The 21,753-nt window shown below is 39.8% G+C and overlaps 1 protein-coding gene across 2 annotated transcripts in view; it reads right to left on the bottom strand.

The window, feature by feature from the left end:
- fgf13a (fibroblast growth factor 13a) overlaps positions 1 to 21,753 on the bottom strand; it is a 125,992-nt gene that overhangs the window by 26,735 nt on the left and 77,504 nt on the right. Inside the window, exons 1-2 of one of the 2 annotated variants that reach the window (XM_042493867.1) lie at positions 8,040 to 8,274; positions 5,018 to 5,128 (exon numbers count right to left, since the gene is read on the bottom strand). In XM_042493867.1, the coding sequence (XP_042349801.1) occupies positions 5,018 to 5,128; positions 8,040 to 8,229 (301 nt within the window). In that variant the 5' untranslated portion in view covers positions 8,230 to 8,274. Of the gene's footprint in view, positions 1 to 5,017; positions 5,129 to 8,039; positions 8,275 to 21,753 lie in introns of those variants that run through there. The other variant, XM_042493865.1, reaches the window with a different exon arrangement.

The following is a 21,753-nucleotide window of genomic DNA, read 5'->3' as shown; positions in this document are numbered from 1 at the left end:
GTTGTCTAGATGTTGTTTTTTTGTTTTCATATATTTAATATACAACCAATCTGTTTCTCCTTACTCATGTTGCTGTTTGCTACATGGTGGAGGGTGCTCCTTTCACTTTAAATCCTCAGTTATATTCTCACAGACAGTATGTCCGAGTTACGTTGTTAACTAACATCAACTCACATTTAAATTGCACATACACACAGAAATTAGTGACAGTCCTCTAATGGTACAGCAATCAGAAGAAGGCTCCCAAGGGAAAGACGCACCACTCTCTATGACAGATTGGTGTATCTATGTTTGTTTGTTTTTTTCAGGTTGATGCCTGCTTTGGCAGCTATGCACAGCAGATACTGCCAGTAAAATGTAAACCTTAAACAGATAAGGCCTACTATCACAACTTCAATATCTGCAGTACTTTATGCACATTGCACAGTAATCTTGTGCAGTTATTAAGATGACAAACCAGTGATTGATGTGTTTGCCAAATTCCATTTGCTGACTCTGTCAACCAAAAACAGAGGAACTATGACAGTATAAATGCTGCTATTATGGGTCCAACCTGAGATGCACTAAGATCAGCATCTTAACATAAACTATAATTAGTGTGTGTGTACATAATTACTTAACTGGTTCACAATGAATCACACTTCCAACATTTTCTAAACAAATATTTGGAAACCGGCAAAAGAGCATGCAATACTTCCTAATTTTTTCTGCTTTTTGGAGCAATTTTCAATACTGCAGTGCGAAGGGTCCACCATGTCTCTCCTAAAATTCATGGTTTGAGTTGACAAATATAAGCAAACTCTCTCCGCACCCACTGTTCACATTGATCCATCTTGGCTTGGCTGTATACAGAGGGGATGTGTTTTCATAAGAAATCTCTCTTCACTACTATCCAAACAATGAGATTTGTAAACTTTTTCAACATATTTGGATTTGTGTGAATACATTTTGTGCCTGTTCGTCTTGATCGTTTAAGATCTAATGATATCATTTTTTCCTCTTCTGAAACATCTTGCTACCTGAGCAGTTCTTGTCTTTATAATTGCAAAGTTCTCACTCCGTGGCGTTCCCTGAGTTTTTCTGCCTTTGTCCTCCCACCACGACGCAGTCCTGCAGTCCCCTTCATTTCAGAAGGATTACCAGCCAGAGTACTGATGGAGATTTTCAAGAGGGGAAACTCAATTACTTCCTGGCTCCTAGAAACACCTGAGCACACTGAAGAGGATGACAGGGCCACCACCCACTCACAGACCTTCCCAGTGCAGACACATGGAATTAGAAGGGTGAGGAGGCCTGAGGGACAGTTTTCACGATTGCTTGCAGGCTGTCTCCGTGTTGAAGTTTCACCCACTGACAGCCTAAGAGTCATGACCAATTAGCTTGACAATAAACCTAAAGGCTCCCAGCAATCACTAATCGCATTTAAACTTTTTTCCTATCTGTTACTCATTCTGGGAGTAGCATGTCTGCAATTACTACAGCCTAAATATGACAGCACGACAGCTAAAGAGTTAGCTGTTGTGACAAGATTACACTGCATTTCTTGTTCAACTGCTCTTTAGCTGGCAGGGTTTACCATACTTTCTTTTATTTTTGTGGCTGGCCACGATTAAAGCATCTGCCGCCACAGATTAATTTTCTATTTTTGGAGCTGGACTGATCATTAGGAGCACTGTTGAAATATATATACCATTTGGTTATGCATTCAACACTCAAAGTGAAGAGTGTACTCTGTGCACAGGTGGAGCACCAGAGCATCGACCTTAACCATTCATTCTGCTGGGTCTAAAAGTTTGCATTCACCTGCAGCAGCTGCTCCTCTCATCCATTGATCTGATCAGCTCTGATCAGATCGATAGATCAATTATCCACAAGGCCTGGGCAGTATTGTATTTAGAAGTATGTTTTTCAGTACTGTCATTGTATATAAACTCATTGTATGTAGTGCACAGCAAGCACCAACAGAGCTCAGTCTCTGTTCTCTACTGGTGGAACAAGCAGCTGAGCTGAAAGACACCGCAACACGTATTATTGGAGGGATAAGTTACAGGACTTTGGACAGTTTAATGACAGAAGGAGTAAACTTTGTTAAGTTGAACAAAAAAATTGTTAAACAGTTGGTGGCAATTAAAATGGGACTCATTTGATGTGAATTACACATCAGAAGACTTGCCAATTTCTTAGCCTAATATTGGGATACACAGTGTCTCAAGTCATGCAGACAATAAATTATAAAAGTGGACATTTTAACAATCTTTTTTGTCCACACTGTATTGTACAAAGAAAGCTGCATATTGTGAAACAGCGCCCTTCTTCTTTCAAAGAAAAGGATCTTGAGTTGCTTTACAGTTCTGTCTTTTTTTTCTCTGGATACCTCGTGGATTTGCTCAGCTATTTTACAAATAAGAAAATGGTTGATACTGTATAAAATGGGAGAGAAATCACTGGGATTTATGAGAGTTGGATTTGTTACTTCTGACATTGTTTGCCTCCCCTATGAAAATGTCACAGAAAATATCAAACTTCTTTATTACCACAGTCTGTCTCCTCAGTCAGCTGCAGTAGCAAAGATCAAATCCTTGTTTTGTGTGAGTATGTGTGTGTGTGCACATTTGAGTAGGTCCTCTCCCACCATCACAAGACACCAGTAGCACCAGAGGACTGCGCTCTCCATCACCATGGAGACAAGCGCACCCAGCGCCTAACAACGCTATTTTTGGAGCAGTGCAAAGAGCTTCACTCTTTCTCCTTTTCCTATTCTGCAGCACTCTTTAATTTTCTCTTCCAAAACTATTTTAGAGCCAATGTGGGCCATTTGTTACATAAGTCAACAGAAAAGTGAGTCCATGCAGACATGTTGGGCGGGGCGCTCAGTGTGTGACGTGAAGTATAATATCGATGAAATGCTGTCATTTCGTTTTCTTTATTTCTACTCAGTCTCTCCAGTGTGGAATTTAACTTTGCTATCATGTTATTTACAAATCCCACACAAATGACCTCCCACTGGCACAGAGGTGCTGTTTATATGTAAGATACACACGCCATCTCCACCAGGGGAGTAATTGAATACAGAGGTACTAATTCAGAGGCTCCCTTAGTGTTTACATCCGCTTAGTGTTCGGGATTACACAGTAAGTATTACATCAAAGCTGCTTCAGAGTGCCATGCAGATCTTTTTCCTCAACAATATTGTTTTGGCATGTATTACACATAGGTCACTTACTGCCGTGCTGTTCTAAGCTTTAAAAGCATGTGGCGTTCACTGCACGGTCTAATTATAAGGTGGTCCATTTCTGCTGCATTGTTACCAGACAAGATGCAGTGTAGTTTCGCTTCCATTGATCTCGTCTTTAATCTGTCTTTTGGAAAACAAAAGGCTGGTGGGTGTAATGGCTATTAAAGGAATGCATCAATACAAAGTTTAAGATAAAATTGGCTCTCACAACAGAGGCAGTGTGAAGGAGATTAAAAAGCCAGTCATCATTAGTGATAAGGTTGCTATAGGATGACTTTGATTAGATCAAATTAAACAGCTAATGCATTCAGTAAATGCACTGGTGAAGAAGAAGAATGTTTTTCTCTGCACTATGAACCAGAGTTGTTTATCCAGGAATAGGGGGGAAAATAAAAATGAGCTCATTTTTTTGTACGATATGAATGCCTCAGAGCATGGGCAAATTTTAAACCTTTGTTGAAGACCCACCCACGTATTGACATGGGTGGGACCTAAACTGAAAATGGGTGGGGTCGAACCAGAAGTTTTTACTTTAAGCCTTAAGATGACATGCGTCTGTCAGAAGTTGCTCTATTTTTGTCATTTATTAGGTAACTATTTACAAAATAATCTCAGAATTTAGCTTTAGATCATTTTATCACAAGAGTAAGAGATTGAACACAGCTACCTGTATGAGGATTTTCCCTCTTCGCGAGTAAAGATATTGACAATTTTTTCTCAAATGATACTTGTACTTGTATCCATATTTGATACTTGTTTTGTTCAAGTATCCAGGGTGTGTGCTGAGTGAGTGAGGCGAGAGGGATTCCTTGATGAATGCGTCTGTTAAAACGTCACGCAGGCTTTTTTCTTTGTAAAGAACATTGATGTGCATTGTTACTCTGCGCATGTTTGCAGGCTACAATTCAGATCTTTGTTTGCTCAGGCTAAAGTGAATTCGTGAGAATGATTGCAACGATTGTCCATGGCACGTGTGAGTTTAGTTTGATTACCTGCAGCCTGAGCAAATAAAGTGCCATCACCTGTAATGGCAATATCCTCTGCTTTACAGAACAATGCAGTGTAAATAACATTGCAGACTGTTTAAAGCCACCATCCTGATATGTAATGTTAGCTACTATAGCATTAGTTACTTGCAATTTACTATAGTAGTTCTATTTTCTGCTATTTTATACTTTTATTCCAAAACTTAATTAGAGGCAAATATTGTACTTTTTACTTCACTACATTTATCTGAGAGCTTTAGTCACTGTACAGATTCTGATTAATAACACAAAATATAAACAATCAATAAATTATGTTATTATATCAATAAAGTTTTATTGATCCCCAGAGGGAAATTTACAAGCTACCTAGCAGTATGTAATAAGTAAAAGTTATTTATATAAATATAATGAAATCTAAGTAAATTTATATTAGCTCCTTAACTAGCTACAACATTAAAGTGATGAACACACCCAACAATATAATACATGTGATTATGCAATAAAACATATTTGTTTAACAAAACAGATGTTTTGTGTATTAGAATAACTAAACATTTTCCTCTGTCACCTTAACACTGCTATAGAGCCTGCAGTTCTGTATAATGAAGCCCAAGAAAGCTACACTGTCTCTCTATAAACACATTTCAGGTGCATGAATTTATGAATTTCATGTTCAAGTTGTAAATAGCTAATGCAGTCACATCAGTACCACGTGGGATTGACAGTAGCCAGGTGAAATGTTCCCCATGACTAACAGCACAGCATGACAATGTAAAAATATAAGAGTGAAACCTACTGTAACCATTGTCCTCCTCCTTCGTCCCGTCAATGGTTCCATCTGCCTGCAGCTGCAGGTGGAAACCTTGTCGACTGTACAGCTTCGTCACAATCCCCTTCAGCTGGGGCTCTGTGGGAGCAGGCAGGACACACAGACAGGAAGACAGAAAGGATGAAACTACAACACTGGAGTAAAAACTTCAGTGTAGTGATGAGATGTCGCACGTAGCTTTCTAAAGGGACAGTTTGACGCTTCAGTTTTGCTTTACTGCTTACTGCCATTTAAGTTATTGGAGCCACATAATCCAGTTTAGTCAAAGGGAGCAAATACTGTATTACAAATGACTGTGATAGGCTGATACAAGAGTCAATCAAGAAAACACCAAATACAGAAGAAGACCAAAAGCCAGGAGACACTAATTCAGCTATTAAGATCTGACCATCTTGTGAAATATAATTAGATGTGTTTTTAAGTGAGTCCTGTTTTGTTGATAGTTTTAGAGCCAAAACTTGGCAGCCGTTAGAGGAGCTGAAGTTTAAGATTTCTGAGCATTGGCTGACCACTCAGTCATGGGGTTTTCCACTTTATGAGATGAGAGGACTAATAAGACTCTGGACTTGTTGATATCATATATGCAGACTTGCACTGATCGTGCATCCACTTTATTTCATTTCACTTTTATTATCCACGATGTACATTAACAACATAGCAAAGTGTCCGATACATTAAAAGAATTTATATAACATCTAGGTTTTATGGAGCTGTAAGATCAGACACAGTATGTTAATAGTATCTAAATGGAAAGCTGAGTCCACAATCCATGAAAATGGTTTCTGTTTTTTGGCTGTGCAGTGGAACAGAGGTGACTGAAGAGGCAGTCCCTGTGGCTCCACAACAGAGAAATAAGACCACAAATGGACAGATAAGAGCAAATAATATCAAATTTAATAATGGCTTTAGGGGCATGTGGTGGCTCAGTGGTTTAAGATGGCTGAGGGCATTTCTTGTATATCACACCCTCTCGCTCTCTCTCTCCAGGCTTCCCATCACTCTCTGCTGCATGCATGGAGTCAGAAAAAAAAATTATTTGTAAAACTGACTTGTTTTCCAGAAAACCATAATAACTTGTTTGGGATATGTGCAGTAAAAAAAATGGAAAAATAAAAATAAAAATGAATAAATAAATAAATGAAATTGAAAAAAACCAACCCTAAAATCAGTGATATTTATCATATAATAGAGTGTGAGTAAATTCAAGTTAAAATGCATATACATTGAAATTAATGTGCAAATGATGGCACTTGTGAATAAAAATAGGTCTTCACATCTAAACATGTTTTTGACATAGTAAAGAATGAGCTGTATTTTTCAATTCTCTGTCATATTTGGAGATTTAAAACAAGGACAAAATAGAATGTACCGTTAAAAAAGGTAATAGTGTTAATACTCAAATAGGCAAAAGTCACTATTCTGTGCAGCAACATATAAAACAAGCCCCAATAAGTCTAAAAGACAATAGTTTGAAGTGGCAGAGCATTTACTTTTGAAGTGGCTGGGCAGCCAGTCTGTGTTACATCAGTGTAATGTCTGATAAGAGCTAAGTGCTCTCCTTTCCCTGGTTACTGTCCCTGGTGGAGTGTCCTTTACTGTGGTTTACCACACCTTTCATCTATCCTTTCATCTCACTTACCTTTCAATCCTGCCATTTCTGGCCTTACTAAGGTTACTTTTTCTGTTCACACAGTGTGTGCACCGGAAATATCATAATCATTTTGTTGTAAAACTTTGTACCTTTCAGTACGACACCTGACTTTACACCGAGAAATGTACGTATGTCAGCATGTGCTGTAAACACAGAAGAACATGTGCACACTGCTTTACCAGACAATGCACCAAACTACACAGACGGTCCACACTGTGTCTCTGAGAGATGCCAGCTCTTTGTGTTTGGTGTAAATCGCACACACAGACAACCCTTTCTACTTGGCACTTATTGCTTCCTCCACAGGATAGAAATGGAAATTGTAAGTGAGAGGGGTGAAAAATACTGTGGGATAGTTATGCTGTTGCGTAAACATGCACCCTCATCTCCAGGTGCATCATATAGAGAGTTACAAAACAGGCTGGAAACGAAGTGGATGATGTAGAATAAAGTTTGGGGGACGACAGCTGAATCTGTCATCATCATGTCCACACACATTAAGAAACTGACAAAAGATGAGCCCTGGGACTGAGTAAAATGTGAGTAGATCAGATATGCAAAGGTGGTCACTTTCGCACTGGATTAAGAAGAGAGTGAGTGCTTTAGGCAACAGAAACACACTTTCATCAATGCAATAATAAGAGTGCTCTATGGGCCACCCTGAACCTTCCCTCACATGTCATATAATACTTATTATAAATGTATAAGTATATACTTAGAATGGTTATGATTTTAGTTCTGACAATCAGGTATCTGCAAAGTTTTTTTTTCAAGTTGGATGCATTTCTGCAACAAAAAACTCAGAACGTGGGTTATTCCCATTAGCTTTTGAGCTAATGTGAGGTCTGCTAAAGACCTGCTCATTTAAAATCTGACTTTCTTACATTAATTTATAGTCTGACAGAGGGTTTCATGCTCCACTATGGGCTGATAAGTCTTTTTTTAAATTACCTTTGATGAGCTGATTATTCTTTTTAATGTTAACAGCGAACCCGTTGGTGACAGTGAGGTCTTTCCAAAAATCAACCAAAAAGCCCTTTCGAATATCTTGTTCAGTGTGGCCTGAATAAGCGGACGGTAAAGGATAATGATTCGTCATCCCTCAGTAGTCTGAGATGCCAAAGGTGACTTCTCTGTGCACAAACTTCAAAAGGGAGACCCCTCATCCACCCACCAACTTTTGCAGGGTCTTTAATCTTTTGAAATCTGCATTAAAAAATGGAGCAAAACTCAGTCTATAATAAGTTGTTAAAATGATCTGAAATTTAATGGCACCCTACAACATATGAAGACTTAGTAATCTTGAGGATAACAGCCTGATGAAATTACACAACAGACCTGGTCGTCTCCTCCGCCTCTTCTTCGAGCCAAAGAGTTTAACCCGGGAGAAAACGTTTAGCCGACTGGGCTTTTCACAGCTTCCTTTGGCTTTACTGGGGCTGCTAACGCAGCGGCAGGCATTAGACTTCTCCCGCTCCCTCGCCTGCCTTTTCTGCCTTATGAGGGAGCTGGCGATCGCTGCAGCCATGGCCAGTTTGGCTGCGCGCTGGAAAACAACTTCCAAAGAAGAAAATATTCACCCAGAAAACTAGATTCCGAGGGTAAACGTCCAGACAGTCTGAGGCAGCTACAACGATTCGTCAAATCACAAAGAATTTGGCAAGCTGACTATGAAGAGGAGACAATAAAGTAGTCCCAGCAGTGCAGCAAAGCCCGTTAGATAATGTCCGAGTGAATCATTTTTCGTGAATTTGGGCGTTATTCAGCAATTGTCCGCTGCATCTCCAAGAAAAAAAGTGAAACTTAACAAAAAATAAACCCCACACGGTCCACCGTGAAGCTGCACAAAGACTTTCACCGCAGCACGTTGCATGTTCCTCCAACTGTATCATTTTCTCTGCATCACAACAAATACGCACAAACCCAGTCTGTGTAAGCGCTTTTGCATCATCCCACTAAACTACATGGCCGCGCACATGGTGCTCGGGGAGGCACACAGTCGTGAATGAAGCTCAATGCGCAGCCAAAAGGATGGAAACACCTGTTTGCAGACGCCGGGAGTGTTTGCAGTGCTCTTTATCTGCTTTCTCTCATCCTTCAGTGAAGCTGCCGCTGTCACAGACTTTACACCGCGTTTTGGAAAGTCAACGCAGAGGATGTGAACAAGTCACTACACAGATTCCGTTTGTTTTTCCCTCTTTTGTTGAGGCGCAGGTGATGGCAGCGGGCGCATCATTGTGGATGCAGTATCCGAGCTCAGCGCAAAGCACAGACTCAGCTGCTGCTCAGAGCATCCCACAGACAACCTGGAGACTGAGCAGTTGGGAGGAGGAGGGGGAGGACAGGGAGTGGAACAAGCCCAGTCAATGTGCACACTTAGGAAAATCTCCATATAGGCCGTCATATGGGATAATTCATGTAACACAGCAAGAGAAAGGGGCGTAGATGGCGTGGGGGCGGGGAGTTGGCAAAGAGGAAAAGGCGAGAGAGAGGGAGAGAAGGAGGGAAGACCACAGGTTTTTGATATTTTAGTAGACGATAGTGGACAGAAAGTCACGAGAGGGGGGAGTCAAGAAAGACTGATCCTGCTTGGTCTCTTAGGCTGTAACGAATTTTGAAAAATAAACTCGCATGTTTCTTACTTGTGTGCGGGCGAGCGAACAAAAAGATTATCAATCATTTAAAATGTTATTTATTTACTAATGTAAAAGCCAGCTTTGGCATGCAGATGACTGCGAGAGATAAAACAGCAGGTAGCCATCATCACACGTAAGCAGTGATGTTAAAGATGAAATGAAATCCAAAAAGCCTCAAATTGGCACAATAATTTCCCGTATAATTAATACTAATTTGTATTTAGCCACAGAATGTGAATACCCATGCCATTCCACATTTAAGAAGTCTATCCTCTTGTAAGTTTTTAAATCTATCAGTGGTAAATTGTGAATTTACATCATAAAAATTCCAGCTAAAAACAATTTGGCCAATGCTATTTTATAAACAGCAGAGCAAAGATCATGTCTTGACACTGATGTGTCTGTCCAGCCCTGACTGCCGACCTCATCTGTGCCTGGCTTTCCCTCAGTCCTGGACTGAGCGCAGATACCAGCCTAACCAATGGTGCCATCTACAGTCTTAAGCCAAAACTGTGTTAGAGGTTTTATTCATTTTCTCCAGTTAACAGTAAATACAGTAACACACCTTAACACTATGCATTTTGCGTTCATTAAATATGAGGCATCGCTTTGTCTGAGAAAATAGAAAGTGGACTAAAAAAGGAGTAACTAGAGTAAAACATTAAACCTTAATAGTTTCACGTGTTGTGAATAAACACAAAAGCTCTAATTAAACATCTTAAAAACTCTAAACAGCGAAGATATAAGAGCTTAAACTGAAGGCATCTCCACTTCAGCACCACGGACAGCTCCAAGGCGGCGAACTACTGCAAAGAACCAAAAAAAATCACCACTTCTCAACAGAAAAAAAATACAACTTAATGCGTCTAACATCACTAAAAGCCACAAACTCATTTTTGCTCAAGAAAACACACGATTCTTTAACTTAATAACACTTAAATATAGTTTAAAGTTTTAAAAAAAAGACCCAATAAATGCAGCGCAAGTTCAAAAACAAAAGCAGCCTCCTACCTGAAACCGATTTTCTCAGTGGAAAAGTCATGATTGTTTACGGCGAAGCCAAAGCGGTGACTCGGATACTTGCAGGCGTTGAAGTGAAGGCGAGTTAAGAGTACATTCAGCAAAGTTCAAACCATTGTCAGACAACTGTCAGAGACGTAGTGGAAGAGAAAGCATCGAGGCGTGGCCATCAACAGGAAGATCATTACAGGACATTAGCGACATGCCATTATGACTTCTAAAATGCTCATTAAACATTCATTTAGAGGTCTTGTTGATCCGGCAAACACGGGGCGTGTGTTCGCTGTATTGCTGCGGCCGGATTGAAGAAAAGTGATCGAAAATGCAGGCTGGGTTTGTGCTTCCTTCTTGGGGCAGGGAAGACTTTGCTCTCATGTTACAAAAAAAATGATGTAAAATGATCCGATAATGCGTTGACTAAACCGGTTATACAGGCTCGTCCACTTTGGACGGAAAAATATCGATGTACAATCAGCTGAGACAACATGCATTAGGGAAAGTGATTTTTTTTTTTTTTTTTTTTTTTTTTACAAACACAGTTCTCTGTTCTGTAAAACTGTAGAAGCACTTGTTTACACATCGCGCAGCTAATACTCAGATAGACCAAACACTTGTTGTTAATCAACATCAAGGCATAAATTACTGTCAACACAGTTCATGAAGTGTGCTCTCTTTGTTTGCTTGTGCAGCTCTATTTCATATCAGTGCAGTCAAGTAAGGCGTGTAATTAAATGCAGAGCGCAGCAGCTTTATGAATGCACTGTATGTAACGATGGACTAAACGATGAGCTCTGACATACAGTGAGGCTTACAGTGAGGCTTGCAGTGAGGCTTACAGTGAGGCTTACAGTGAGGCTTACAGTGAGGCTTACAGTGAGGCTTACAGTGAGGCTTGCAGTGCATCAGATACTGCTGAGGTTTGGTGTAATCTGGCGCCCACCGACAGTGCACAGCTTTGAACACTAGATGGAGCAAGTGGACAGGATATCAAGAGCAGCTTATTCACCCTGAGGAGAATATCCACCAAGAAAACTAAACCCAAGCCTTTATTAGACACGAGCCTCTCCATGCAGAGCATTCAGACATGAATTACTCTTTTAATCACATTACTTGAACATGCAGTTGAGCTTCATTTAATGTGACGCCGGTGGTTATGAATCAGAAAATGACCTCATGTCCCTGAAATCACCATTATCCACAGAACAGGTCTTTTAATGACCGTATGCATAACCTCCACTATTCAGATGACCAACTCTAAATTCACAAACTAAAACAGAGTGGTGCAATTTTGTACAACCAGGACACACAAATAGTATGTAAGGGTATAACTTAAAACAGTATAGACTTCTGACTTTTGTACAGACCATGACAGTGTATATTTATAATAAAAATACCTATCTGCATCAGAATGAAAAGACTAATCAATGAAGTCACCACCGCAAAGCAAATAAATATTTCCTACACAGACTGAGTGATAACACAAGATGCTGACCAGTCAGCCATGCTGATGAAAGCAATATTTATGATTATGTGTACTGAAACTAGATAGGAATTTAAGTAGTTCATGGTTGAATGCCAATATATTGATTTACAAAGGATGTGGGTTAAATAACATGAGACTGGAGAGATAAAAGCATTTGTTTTCCTGTTTACTGTCATTGATGTTTTCCATAATGGCATGGAGGGAATCTAACCTTTAACCCAGAGGTAGGCAATTTAGGGCCATGTAGCCAGCCAACCATAACCTAGTGCCGGGGGAGGGTCCCATGGAGGTCCAGGCTAAGACTGTCCTCAAAGTCAAGAAACACCCCTGCATACACATACATATTATTTATGTTTGTTTACTAACTGGCCCCTGGTTCTTTGTTATTTTGCTAAAGTGGCCCCTGTGAAAAGCAAGTTGAGGTTCCTACCTTTAACCTTCCACAGTCTAAGAGAAAGCTGCGCTATCGTTGAACTGGGCTTTATATAATCATCATTATTATCATCATCATCTCAAGAACAGCTGGTGCCTTAATATCTACCATTCATATCCACACAGGGAGATCTTTACTTTCCTAGGATGATTACAAAGTCACAACAGCTTTCCTAAAAATAGGATAATTCCAACACCTAACCTCAATAAACACACAATTAAACATTTTAATTGAAAAGAAGACAAAACATGAGTTATCTTCTTTGATATGTATGATTTCATGTTTTACTCTGTTCTAACCTCAACTTCCTTAATGTAACACTGTTAGGCTTTTGCAATCAATACTGCAAAATGTTCCAATTTCCTTTATCATCGTCTTTAGCTCACAGATAATGCCAATTTTACAGGTAAAAAAAAGCCTAGAACTAAGACAGTTTCAGTAGAGCTATAGACCTTTCATGTACATAAAATAAATGTGGTTTTTCTAGCCATTTTTTTGTGCTTTTAGCATTAAACTCATGTTACAAAAAGTGAACTTAGCTGTAATACAGTGTGACACTAAGTTGAGGTGCTTAAGAGATTTTATTTGAGAAATTTGACAATCACACATAAACTAAAATCAAAGACAAAATATTGACACTGATAAGATATTAAATAACAATAATTATACCCCGGCTTTTTTTGAACTATTTTATGGAATTAATATACGTCACACATGTCACATGCATCATGCAAAATAGTTGGTAACTTTAATTAACAGACATAGTTATTTTAACCCACACTATGATCTTTTTTCCAAATCTACCCAATTAGTTTTGTTGCCTTAAGGTAAAGTAGTTTTGGTGACTAAACCCATATTTCCTGTGAAACCAGAGGTTTATTTGAAAACACTCTATGCATGTAAAGAGCCGTAAGTGACGTGCTGTCCCTGCGCATCCAAAACTTACATTGGATGGGTGCCAAGAACATCACAGTTTGGAGCGGAGGGCCACTGACCAAGCTGCAGCACTTTATATAAATTAAAAGTGAGAACATGTATCGTATGTGCCATTTATTGTCTTGAAATGTGATATAGTTCAGGATGTTGCTATACAGTCGACATACTGTGGTCCTATCCTGTGATATATGTTAATACTGCACTCTGGAAAACCTCTATACAACCTGATTTCCGCTGCAGCAGCAGCAGCAGCAGCACAGCATCCCTGCCTGGTTCTATCTGATACCTCTAATTCTGCCACGAGCAAACACAGACAGACAGATCTCAACACCAGCAGAGGCAGATCCCAGGTTTTGCTTCAGTCCTCCCACTACTGATAAACCTGGGCCATCACTCAGGCAGACAGTGTGGCCCTTCAGCAGGATAGCTCGGTTTATCACTGACAGCTAGGAGGACAGAAAGAGGTGACGAGAGTTTGGCTGCATTGTACAAAAGTGACACTAATCAAACACCTAAGATGACACTAAAGAAAGTGCAAATGTGTAAAGGCCTGATAATGTCCGTCATGCCGTTTGGGCTTTTCTTAGCAGCAGCCAAGCTATGATGGAGGAGGAAAAATACAAAACAGTAGACAATGGAACAAGTAGAACTGGTGAGATAAGTAAAGAAGTGAGTCAATTTTTAAATAGACAAGAAGGTATTAAAAGAAAAATAGAAAATAAGAAGCATTTGTATATCCTAATTTCTTCTGTATCACTTGTACTCAGAAGTCTCTGAAGAAAATATAGCTCTTTTGTCTTTATTTTTTGCAAGACAAAAATAGGCTATAGCTATATTTGACTCATTTGAAGTCTACCACACACTCTCTGACAGCGTTCATTAACTCTACTGTCAGAAAATCAAACCCAGCAGATGAGACATGACGCACCAGTCGAGTTTTACCCCAATGCAAAAAAGTTTGTCTCAACAAATCGAGACAGAAGTGACCTCTGTAACCTACACCTGTAGACACTGTAAATACAGACAAGCCCAAAAAAACTCAAGGACATACATACACACACGCACACACGTACACACATACAGAAACTGCCTCTATGTTGTGTGTGTGCTTTGGTTGCTTGTGTAGCAATGTGCCATGGGCACATTAATTACTGTAGTGCCCCAGAATGCCAGTCTACTGTGGCCTCCCGGGGGCACCTTCACTGTACTGAACTCATACACATACACACACTGTACACACACACTCACACACACAGAGGGAGAGTGAGAAAATAATTGAGAACATCCAAAAGAACAGACCTCTCTCAGCTTCCATCATAACACAATTATAGTATGCATAATGTACGCAATAAAATCCACCTGTATCACAAGACTAGTGTCCGAAGCTACAAAACACATGGTAATTAATGTATTAACAACAGACCCGCAACTATTACTTTAATTTCATTGTCGATAACTAATTAATTAGTTGTTTGGTCTATAAAATGTCACAAAAGTCAAAAAATGCTAATTAGTGTTTCGCAAAACCATAGATGAGATCCTTAAATATCATGTTTTGTCAAAGACCCAAAGATATTCGGTTTATTGTCAGAGAAGAAAAGAAACTAGAAAATTCAAAAATCACATTAAATTGTTTACTATGCAAGATTTTCCTGGAAAGCCAGCATGTAGACGTACGCAGAAGAAATCCCGCTCAATCATATCTTTTGAAAAAGTGAGTGGAGGTGAATTTTTCTGCAGAGCTTCTGCCCTCTGCCCGTCTTATTTTCTTCTTTTTTTCTGTTTAGGATGTTTATGGGCGTGTACCCCCACAGCGCTTAGGTAAACTTTAAATATCTCAGTGCAGCTCTGGACTCCCAGGTGAGCTTCTCTGAAAATATAGAGATATTTTCAAGAGATGCTCACAGCGACTCTATCTTCAGAGGAAACTCAGTGGCCTGGGTGTTAGTCAGCAGATTTTAGAATTAGTGTATAAAATTATGGTTGAGTGTTTTAACTTTTCACCTCCTTGCCTGGTACAGTCACCTAAACTGTGCATGTAAGAGTAGAATAGTTTCCACCAGTTTGAGCTCCTGAGCTCTGGGAGGCGCTATAGAGTCCCTCAGGCAACTAAAAATATATTCAAGAAGTCCTTTATCCTAAGTGCAGTCAATATTCTTAACTCAACAAATGTGCTTTACTAACTGCTTGTCTGATTTTTACTGTTGTCTTCTGTGTTTGATGAGCCGAAGACAAATTTGCACCCTGGTGGACAATAAAGATATGATCTATCCTTTTGTATTTTAAGGTTTATTTTACCTGGCAATCGTGTTAATAAGCAGTAGCTGATAGTGCTGCATTGCATATCTGTAAAAAGCTGTAATCATAGATTTTCTTTACTTTTTTTCTGTGCATATTACTCAAACCATCTGATTATCAAATTAGTTGGGAAATAATTTCATAGTATTGATCAGTTGTTTTCTCAACCTTTTCATGTTATGGAGCCCTGAATTGATCCACATTAGGTCACTGACCCCCACTTCATAAGATTCAGGGACCTCAAATCTAAAAAAGATTTTGGTTGTTAAATATGATAAAAAACAGAATCCTACAGTGCAGGAGAAAACCGTGGAGGAAGTTTGATGAGAGTAATCACTATTATGACTTTTCCTCACATTGGGCTTACTTCTACTTCCTACTAATACTGCATTTATTATTAATCATACTTCCATTGCTATTATACACATATGGCTATTATTGTCAAACACATATACTATAATATATTAATAAAACATACGTACTATCATAAGCTACATTTATTAATATTCATATTTTCCTTAACTGCTGAGAGGGTCCAAGGACAGAGTGATTTCACATGCTTTAAAGCCCTCTGGGACAAACTGTGATTTGTGATAATAGGCTTTATAAATAAAACTGACTTGACTTTACTTGACTTACTTCTATAGTGAATTCCATCCATCCATTTTCTTCCGCTTATCCGGGGTCGGGTCGCAAGTGAATTAAATAGTTAAAATAAACTTCCATTTCTCCCAATAATCTATATCAATAATCTCCCATTTTTCTGGCAACCCCTAGAACTCCTTCAAGGACCCCTGGGGGTCCCCAGACCACTGAAAACCACTAGTACAGACAACTAATCCACTAATGCAATGACTATGACTAAACTGCAAAAAGAAGCATCTACGAGCTGGACTGTGAAATGGTTTATTGTAGAAACTGCCATTATAGAAAAGGCCCAGAGGAAGCATTTACTCTTCCATACACAGTTAACTGTTCAAACACAGTCATATGAAGAGCACCACTCAGCCTGCAAACACATCTAACTGTGCGTGGACATGGTGTCTTCACACAGACCCAGAAGGTCTCAGCCCCCTGCTGCTCTTTCCATCTCCGGCCACTAGAGAGCAGAGCGCCAGAGTTAAAGTGTGAGATCTGCCTGTGTGCTGCCAAGGTTGAGCACCGTGTTGACCTTTGTATTATTAAATATAACCAAACAATTAAAGCTATCTCTTCTTATTAATAACCCGAGGCTGTCATGATAACACCCAGGGTTTAATGAATTTTTTAAAATTCATAGAGAAAGCGGCCTCCAAGGGCAGACAGTGAATAAATGGGGAGGTTAACCTTGCTCGTGGTGTGTAATAGAGGGCAAAGTTGCATGCTAGGATTGTGCCACTGATTATATAGAGATATTAACTGACTAAATGAATATCTTAACATACCATTGGAAACTGCAGTGGCAGGATTTTTAGTTGCACCTCTTGAGTGAGGGGATGATGTGAAATATTATCAGGGGAAAAAGGAATGATCTGTGATAAGCTCGGAGGGTTGCTGCTCAAACCATTCAGCCCTTTGGCAGCGTTGTGCTGGCTGTCCGCTCTCTGTGCGTGCACTGGTACAGTAAATCCACTACAACATGCAGCATGCTAGGCCACCAGTGATACCACGCGTTACCATGGAGACTGCACATACGTAAGAGGGTGTGTGTGTGAAAGATAGAGAGAGAGACAGAGAATGTGCACTGAGGATGGGGGTTGCTGGATATTACAGAACGAGAAACCATAAGTCACTCAAGGATCCAGCAGAGGAGGGGGCTGGAACGCAGTCATGGCCGACCGCCAGACTCATGATTGTGTGATCTGTCCTGACCCCCTTTAGAACCAGAAGGCTGTGTTCAGGACATGAAAGCAAAGAGTCAGTAGACTGAAACTAGAGGACATTGGTCCCATTATTCCTTCCAGCGGGTAAACCAGGATGATCTTCACCTTGGGGACTAACTGTGTAGAGAAACTGCCCACAGCTCCACCATGAGAGCTAACATCAGTAAGGAATGTCAAGTCTTTATATCTTGGTTTGTTTCGGCATGTCAGCCCAGCGTGGCACAGATTCCTGTCATCATTACAACAGGTCTACCTGCATGTCTTTAATTGATGACGGCTTGTCTTATGTGGTGAAAAGCAGCTGATGACCCATGGTAGGCTTGGGCCGTTTCTAATTTTTCACACCTTCATACCTTCCCTGAAATTTCACCAGGGTATACAGTATATGACGGTATAACCCGTCCCCCCTTCCCTAGACAGCGAGTGCATTTAATGCCTCAGCTTTGAGACTAATATATACACAATAGAAACACACAAAATGTTAAGAAAAGTAATATTCTCACATGTATTTTTCATTATAAAAAAGAGAAATACAACTGTACAGTTCAACTTTCTCTCGGTGACAGAAGACTGACAAGACCAAATTGTCTCACTGAATCATCATAAATCACACTTCATACAAACTCAGCAGAAACAAAATAAAATGACCAAAACCATCTTGGTTACTCTTGCTATTAATGTAGTTAGTAAGTCCACTGTTCCAACAATCGCCAGCTCTGGTTTAGTCACAATAAATCCTCAGTTCAACGGGTTAAATGTAAAAATCATGCTGTTTTTCCCCTGTGCTGTTGTTGGCCACTGGCTGCTTACAGTCCTGTAACTTATCCCTCCACCACTAGGTGTCGTGCTGTCTTTCAGGACAGCTGCCTGTTCCACCAGTAGAGACGGAAGACTGAGTGGTGGTGCATGCTGTGCACTCAATACACTGAGATTAATAGAAAGAGTAGTGCCTGTATTTATGACATTAAAAAACATACCTTTGGGATTCTAAATATTCTGGTATACTGTAAAAACGTGATACCGCCCATAACTAATCCTTGGCTATAGTCCCTTATTATTTTTGCTCTAGTAGGCAGGTAAAAGAAGTTAACCCTCTGAAGGTGAGCTGTGTTTGCCTGTTGTCAGCATCTCTTCATCTAACATTTCATTGTGGAAGTTTTCCACTCATAGGCTACTCTTCCTCTCTGTGTTATTAGTAGACTTTTTTTATTGAAGAAAAGCTCCCAACAAAGTTCTGCTAATTCTGCGATAAACGCTTTTAATTTCCTACATATTCTTCGCAGTGAAAGTCCCTAGTTCTTTTGTAAGGCACAAGCTTTTATTGTGGAGCAGCAAAATAAGAAAATATTGGGATTTCAATAACTTAACAGCGTACGTCTAAAAACGAACATGAAATAGTAAATAAAGCGGATATTTAAAGTACAAACAGGGCGCAGGAGATAAACTTGACTCCATATAACAAGGATTGAGCTCAAAGTTAAAAAAGGACTGAAAGCTGATCACACAGACTTTTAAAAACCTTTCTCTCTTGCAACACACACACTCTTGTTTCAGGGGGAGAACGGTGGTTGTTGAGGATTGGCTGCGGTCGTCCAGATGTCGCTGTTACCTACTTGGAGAGGGTTGGGTGCCCTTTTGGCCCTACTCTAAAAAAGGTCAATCTCTGGCACGGTGTGACTTGGCTTGTTAAAACTGATAAAGAAAATGCAAATCAGCACAGCATGGTTTGACTCAGCATGACCAAAAGTGCCAATAGGACTTTCAAGCTGTGAAATTGTTTTTAAGCACAATTACCTCCTTTACATGCACCTTATTATTATTATTATTATATTATTATTATACTCTATTCACCTATATACTGTATATACACAAATATTTAAATTATCTTTATTTTGATTTCTATTTTTTCTCTCCTTCTTACTTTCATCTTTACCTTATTGCTTGTCATGCTGCTCTGTGTGCCTTGAATTGCCCCCTGGGGACAAATAAAGTTTTTTGAATTTGAATTTGAATTTGAATTTGAATAGAAAAGGCCCGTTAGACATACAGTAGATGTTACGGGTCATCAACTTATTATTATTTAGTGTTTAATCCTCATGTGCGTAAAGTGCCAGTGAGATTTTTCAAGTCATCTAATAGAAGCTAAATCTTGCTTTTAGTTGCAGTGAAAATAAGATAAAACATATATATTTATAAACATCAATACTGCGTTGATATCTGAGCTGTGTGCCAGTCAGCTCCTCATTAAACCGTCAAGAGTTCCATCTCCGTCTCACTATAAAACACCAAAACTAATTAGGAGCAGACAAACACAATGCCTGGCATTTTCCATCCAACCTCTCACCTTTTGTATTACAACTGGCTTCAAAGTCTTTGTCTACTGATCAGCGCTGCCATATTTTCCTCTGACACGGAGAGAATAGCTGCAGATATTTCTGTTACCCAAGTGAAAAGAACAATTCTATTTTGTACATCAATAAAAGCTAAATATGGCACTGAAACATAGAGCTGAGACAGTTTCAGGAGCTGAGCATCTGCCAGACGCTTTGTGTCTGTTTGCTTGATAATGATACAAATAGACGAGGAGGTGCAGCTGAATAATGTTTAGATGTTTGCAGTCTGGACCTTCACAGCTACAGTCACAAAGTGCAGGAGGAGGTAATTATCATCTCAGAAGGTGACATTTAAATGAAGTCATGTTTGCTTCAACCTTTTACACAATATATGGTGTAAATATTTATACACTTATTTAATTATGTAAATATGACATTTTGACCACTATGAACTAGAATTGCTGCTATCGTGCTTTTAATAGGTCACTGAATTAAACTGAGGAAATTACACACTGACATTACACACAATCAGGAGGGTTTTATACAGTAAGTCCAAGAAAATGTTTACATGTTTCTATTCAACTGTCAACCGTAATCTGTTTACACATACTACCTACATTTATGTGATGGAAAGCTGGTTGAAAACTGGTGAAGTATCCCTTTAACAAAAATCTCTGAATAAAAGCACATATACTAGTGAATCTGTTTACAAAAGCTCCACTGTACAATCTGTCTCTTCTTCATTTAACTCCTTGTAAAGAGCATAATTTAGCTGCGAAGCATACTGTGGACTTTCACGTGCTATAGCTTCTGCTCTGTTTGTGTGTGTGTGCGTGTGTGCCTGTGTGCGTGTAAGGCTGTAATGACGTGGAGAAATCTCAATCAGAGGCACCAAACGGTGTGTGAAATGGCCAGAGTTCAGACAGCAGCCTGCTCGGAATGACTAATGCTGCACCAGCGATGCGCTCTCATTACCCCGCGACACAAGACTGTAAAACTACAGGCCACAGAGGCTCCCCATTTCTCGTCCTCTAACCAGCTGACCCCTTTTTTCTCCTCAGACTTCAAACACAGAACATGATACTTTACTAAAAAGCTGCAGGCCCGAGACCTTAAACACCCTGAAGCTGATTCTCTGTGATAATAACAAAGTGTGGCTTGTCCTCTTTGTTCCTCAGGTGAGCAGGAATATGAAAAAGAGGCACTCAGGATCGCTTATGAAACGTCAATGAGGTGATGTCAGCAGGCTACTGGTTTTGTTTGGGCCACTAATGGAAATTGAAATGTAATGTGTGTGTACGTGTGTGTCTACCAAATGCATGACCCTGCAGGTCCCCTGGGGGATTGTGGGTGAATCATAGCCAATGTTGTCGTAAGCCGGAGGAAGGTGGCTAAAAGCCCCTGTGACTGATTGCTGTGTGTGGAGACTTAGACAGTTTAAATACTTTGAAGAGCAGCAGGTCTTACAGAACTAAAGCCACATTGTGAGGTTGATTCAATAAACAAGACTCAGGTCAGATTATAGGAAATGCAGTTTTGCTGCACGAAAGGCAGAGGACAAAATTCAAAGTAACTCTCAAGCTTACAATAATGACATTTTGTACATAATATACAATACACAATCAGCTTTTGTGCACATGAAGTCTGTCTCTGGGTTAGCTACAGGACATAGTCTCTAATGCCACATTACTTTTCCATCAGCCAGATGGAAGATAAGATCATAGCCTGATGTCTGCACACATGCACTTGTTTTTAAAGGTAATTCAACAAGCACACACATGCATAATAGACACACACATGCGCACACAGGCAGTCAGCCCACCAAATCTAATAGGAGTCTCTAAATGCCTGTTATCAGAACAACATCCAGTATCTATCATTGCCAGCATCACAACAGGAGGGAGCCGGAGGAGGAAATCAAGTGCGGGAGATGCTCCCTTGCCAAAATGGATGACTGAACAGTAACATGTGTGAATCATAGATGGTGAGTCAATGGAAGCCCTTTGGCAATATCCATCACGGTGGGGAAAGCTACAGAGAGACGGCATTTA

This window comes from Plectropomus leopardus, chromosome 9 (genome assembly GCF_008729295.1).
Source record: "Plectropomus leopardus isolate mb chromosome 9, YSFRI_Pleo_2.0, whole genome shotgun sequence".
Lineage (NCBI taxonomy): Eukaryota > Metazoa > Chordata > Actinopteri > Perciformes > Serranidae > Plectropomus > Plectropomus leopardus.
Note: the sequence above shows the minus strand (reverse complement) of the source record. Positions and strands in the feature narration are given on the sequence as shown.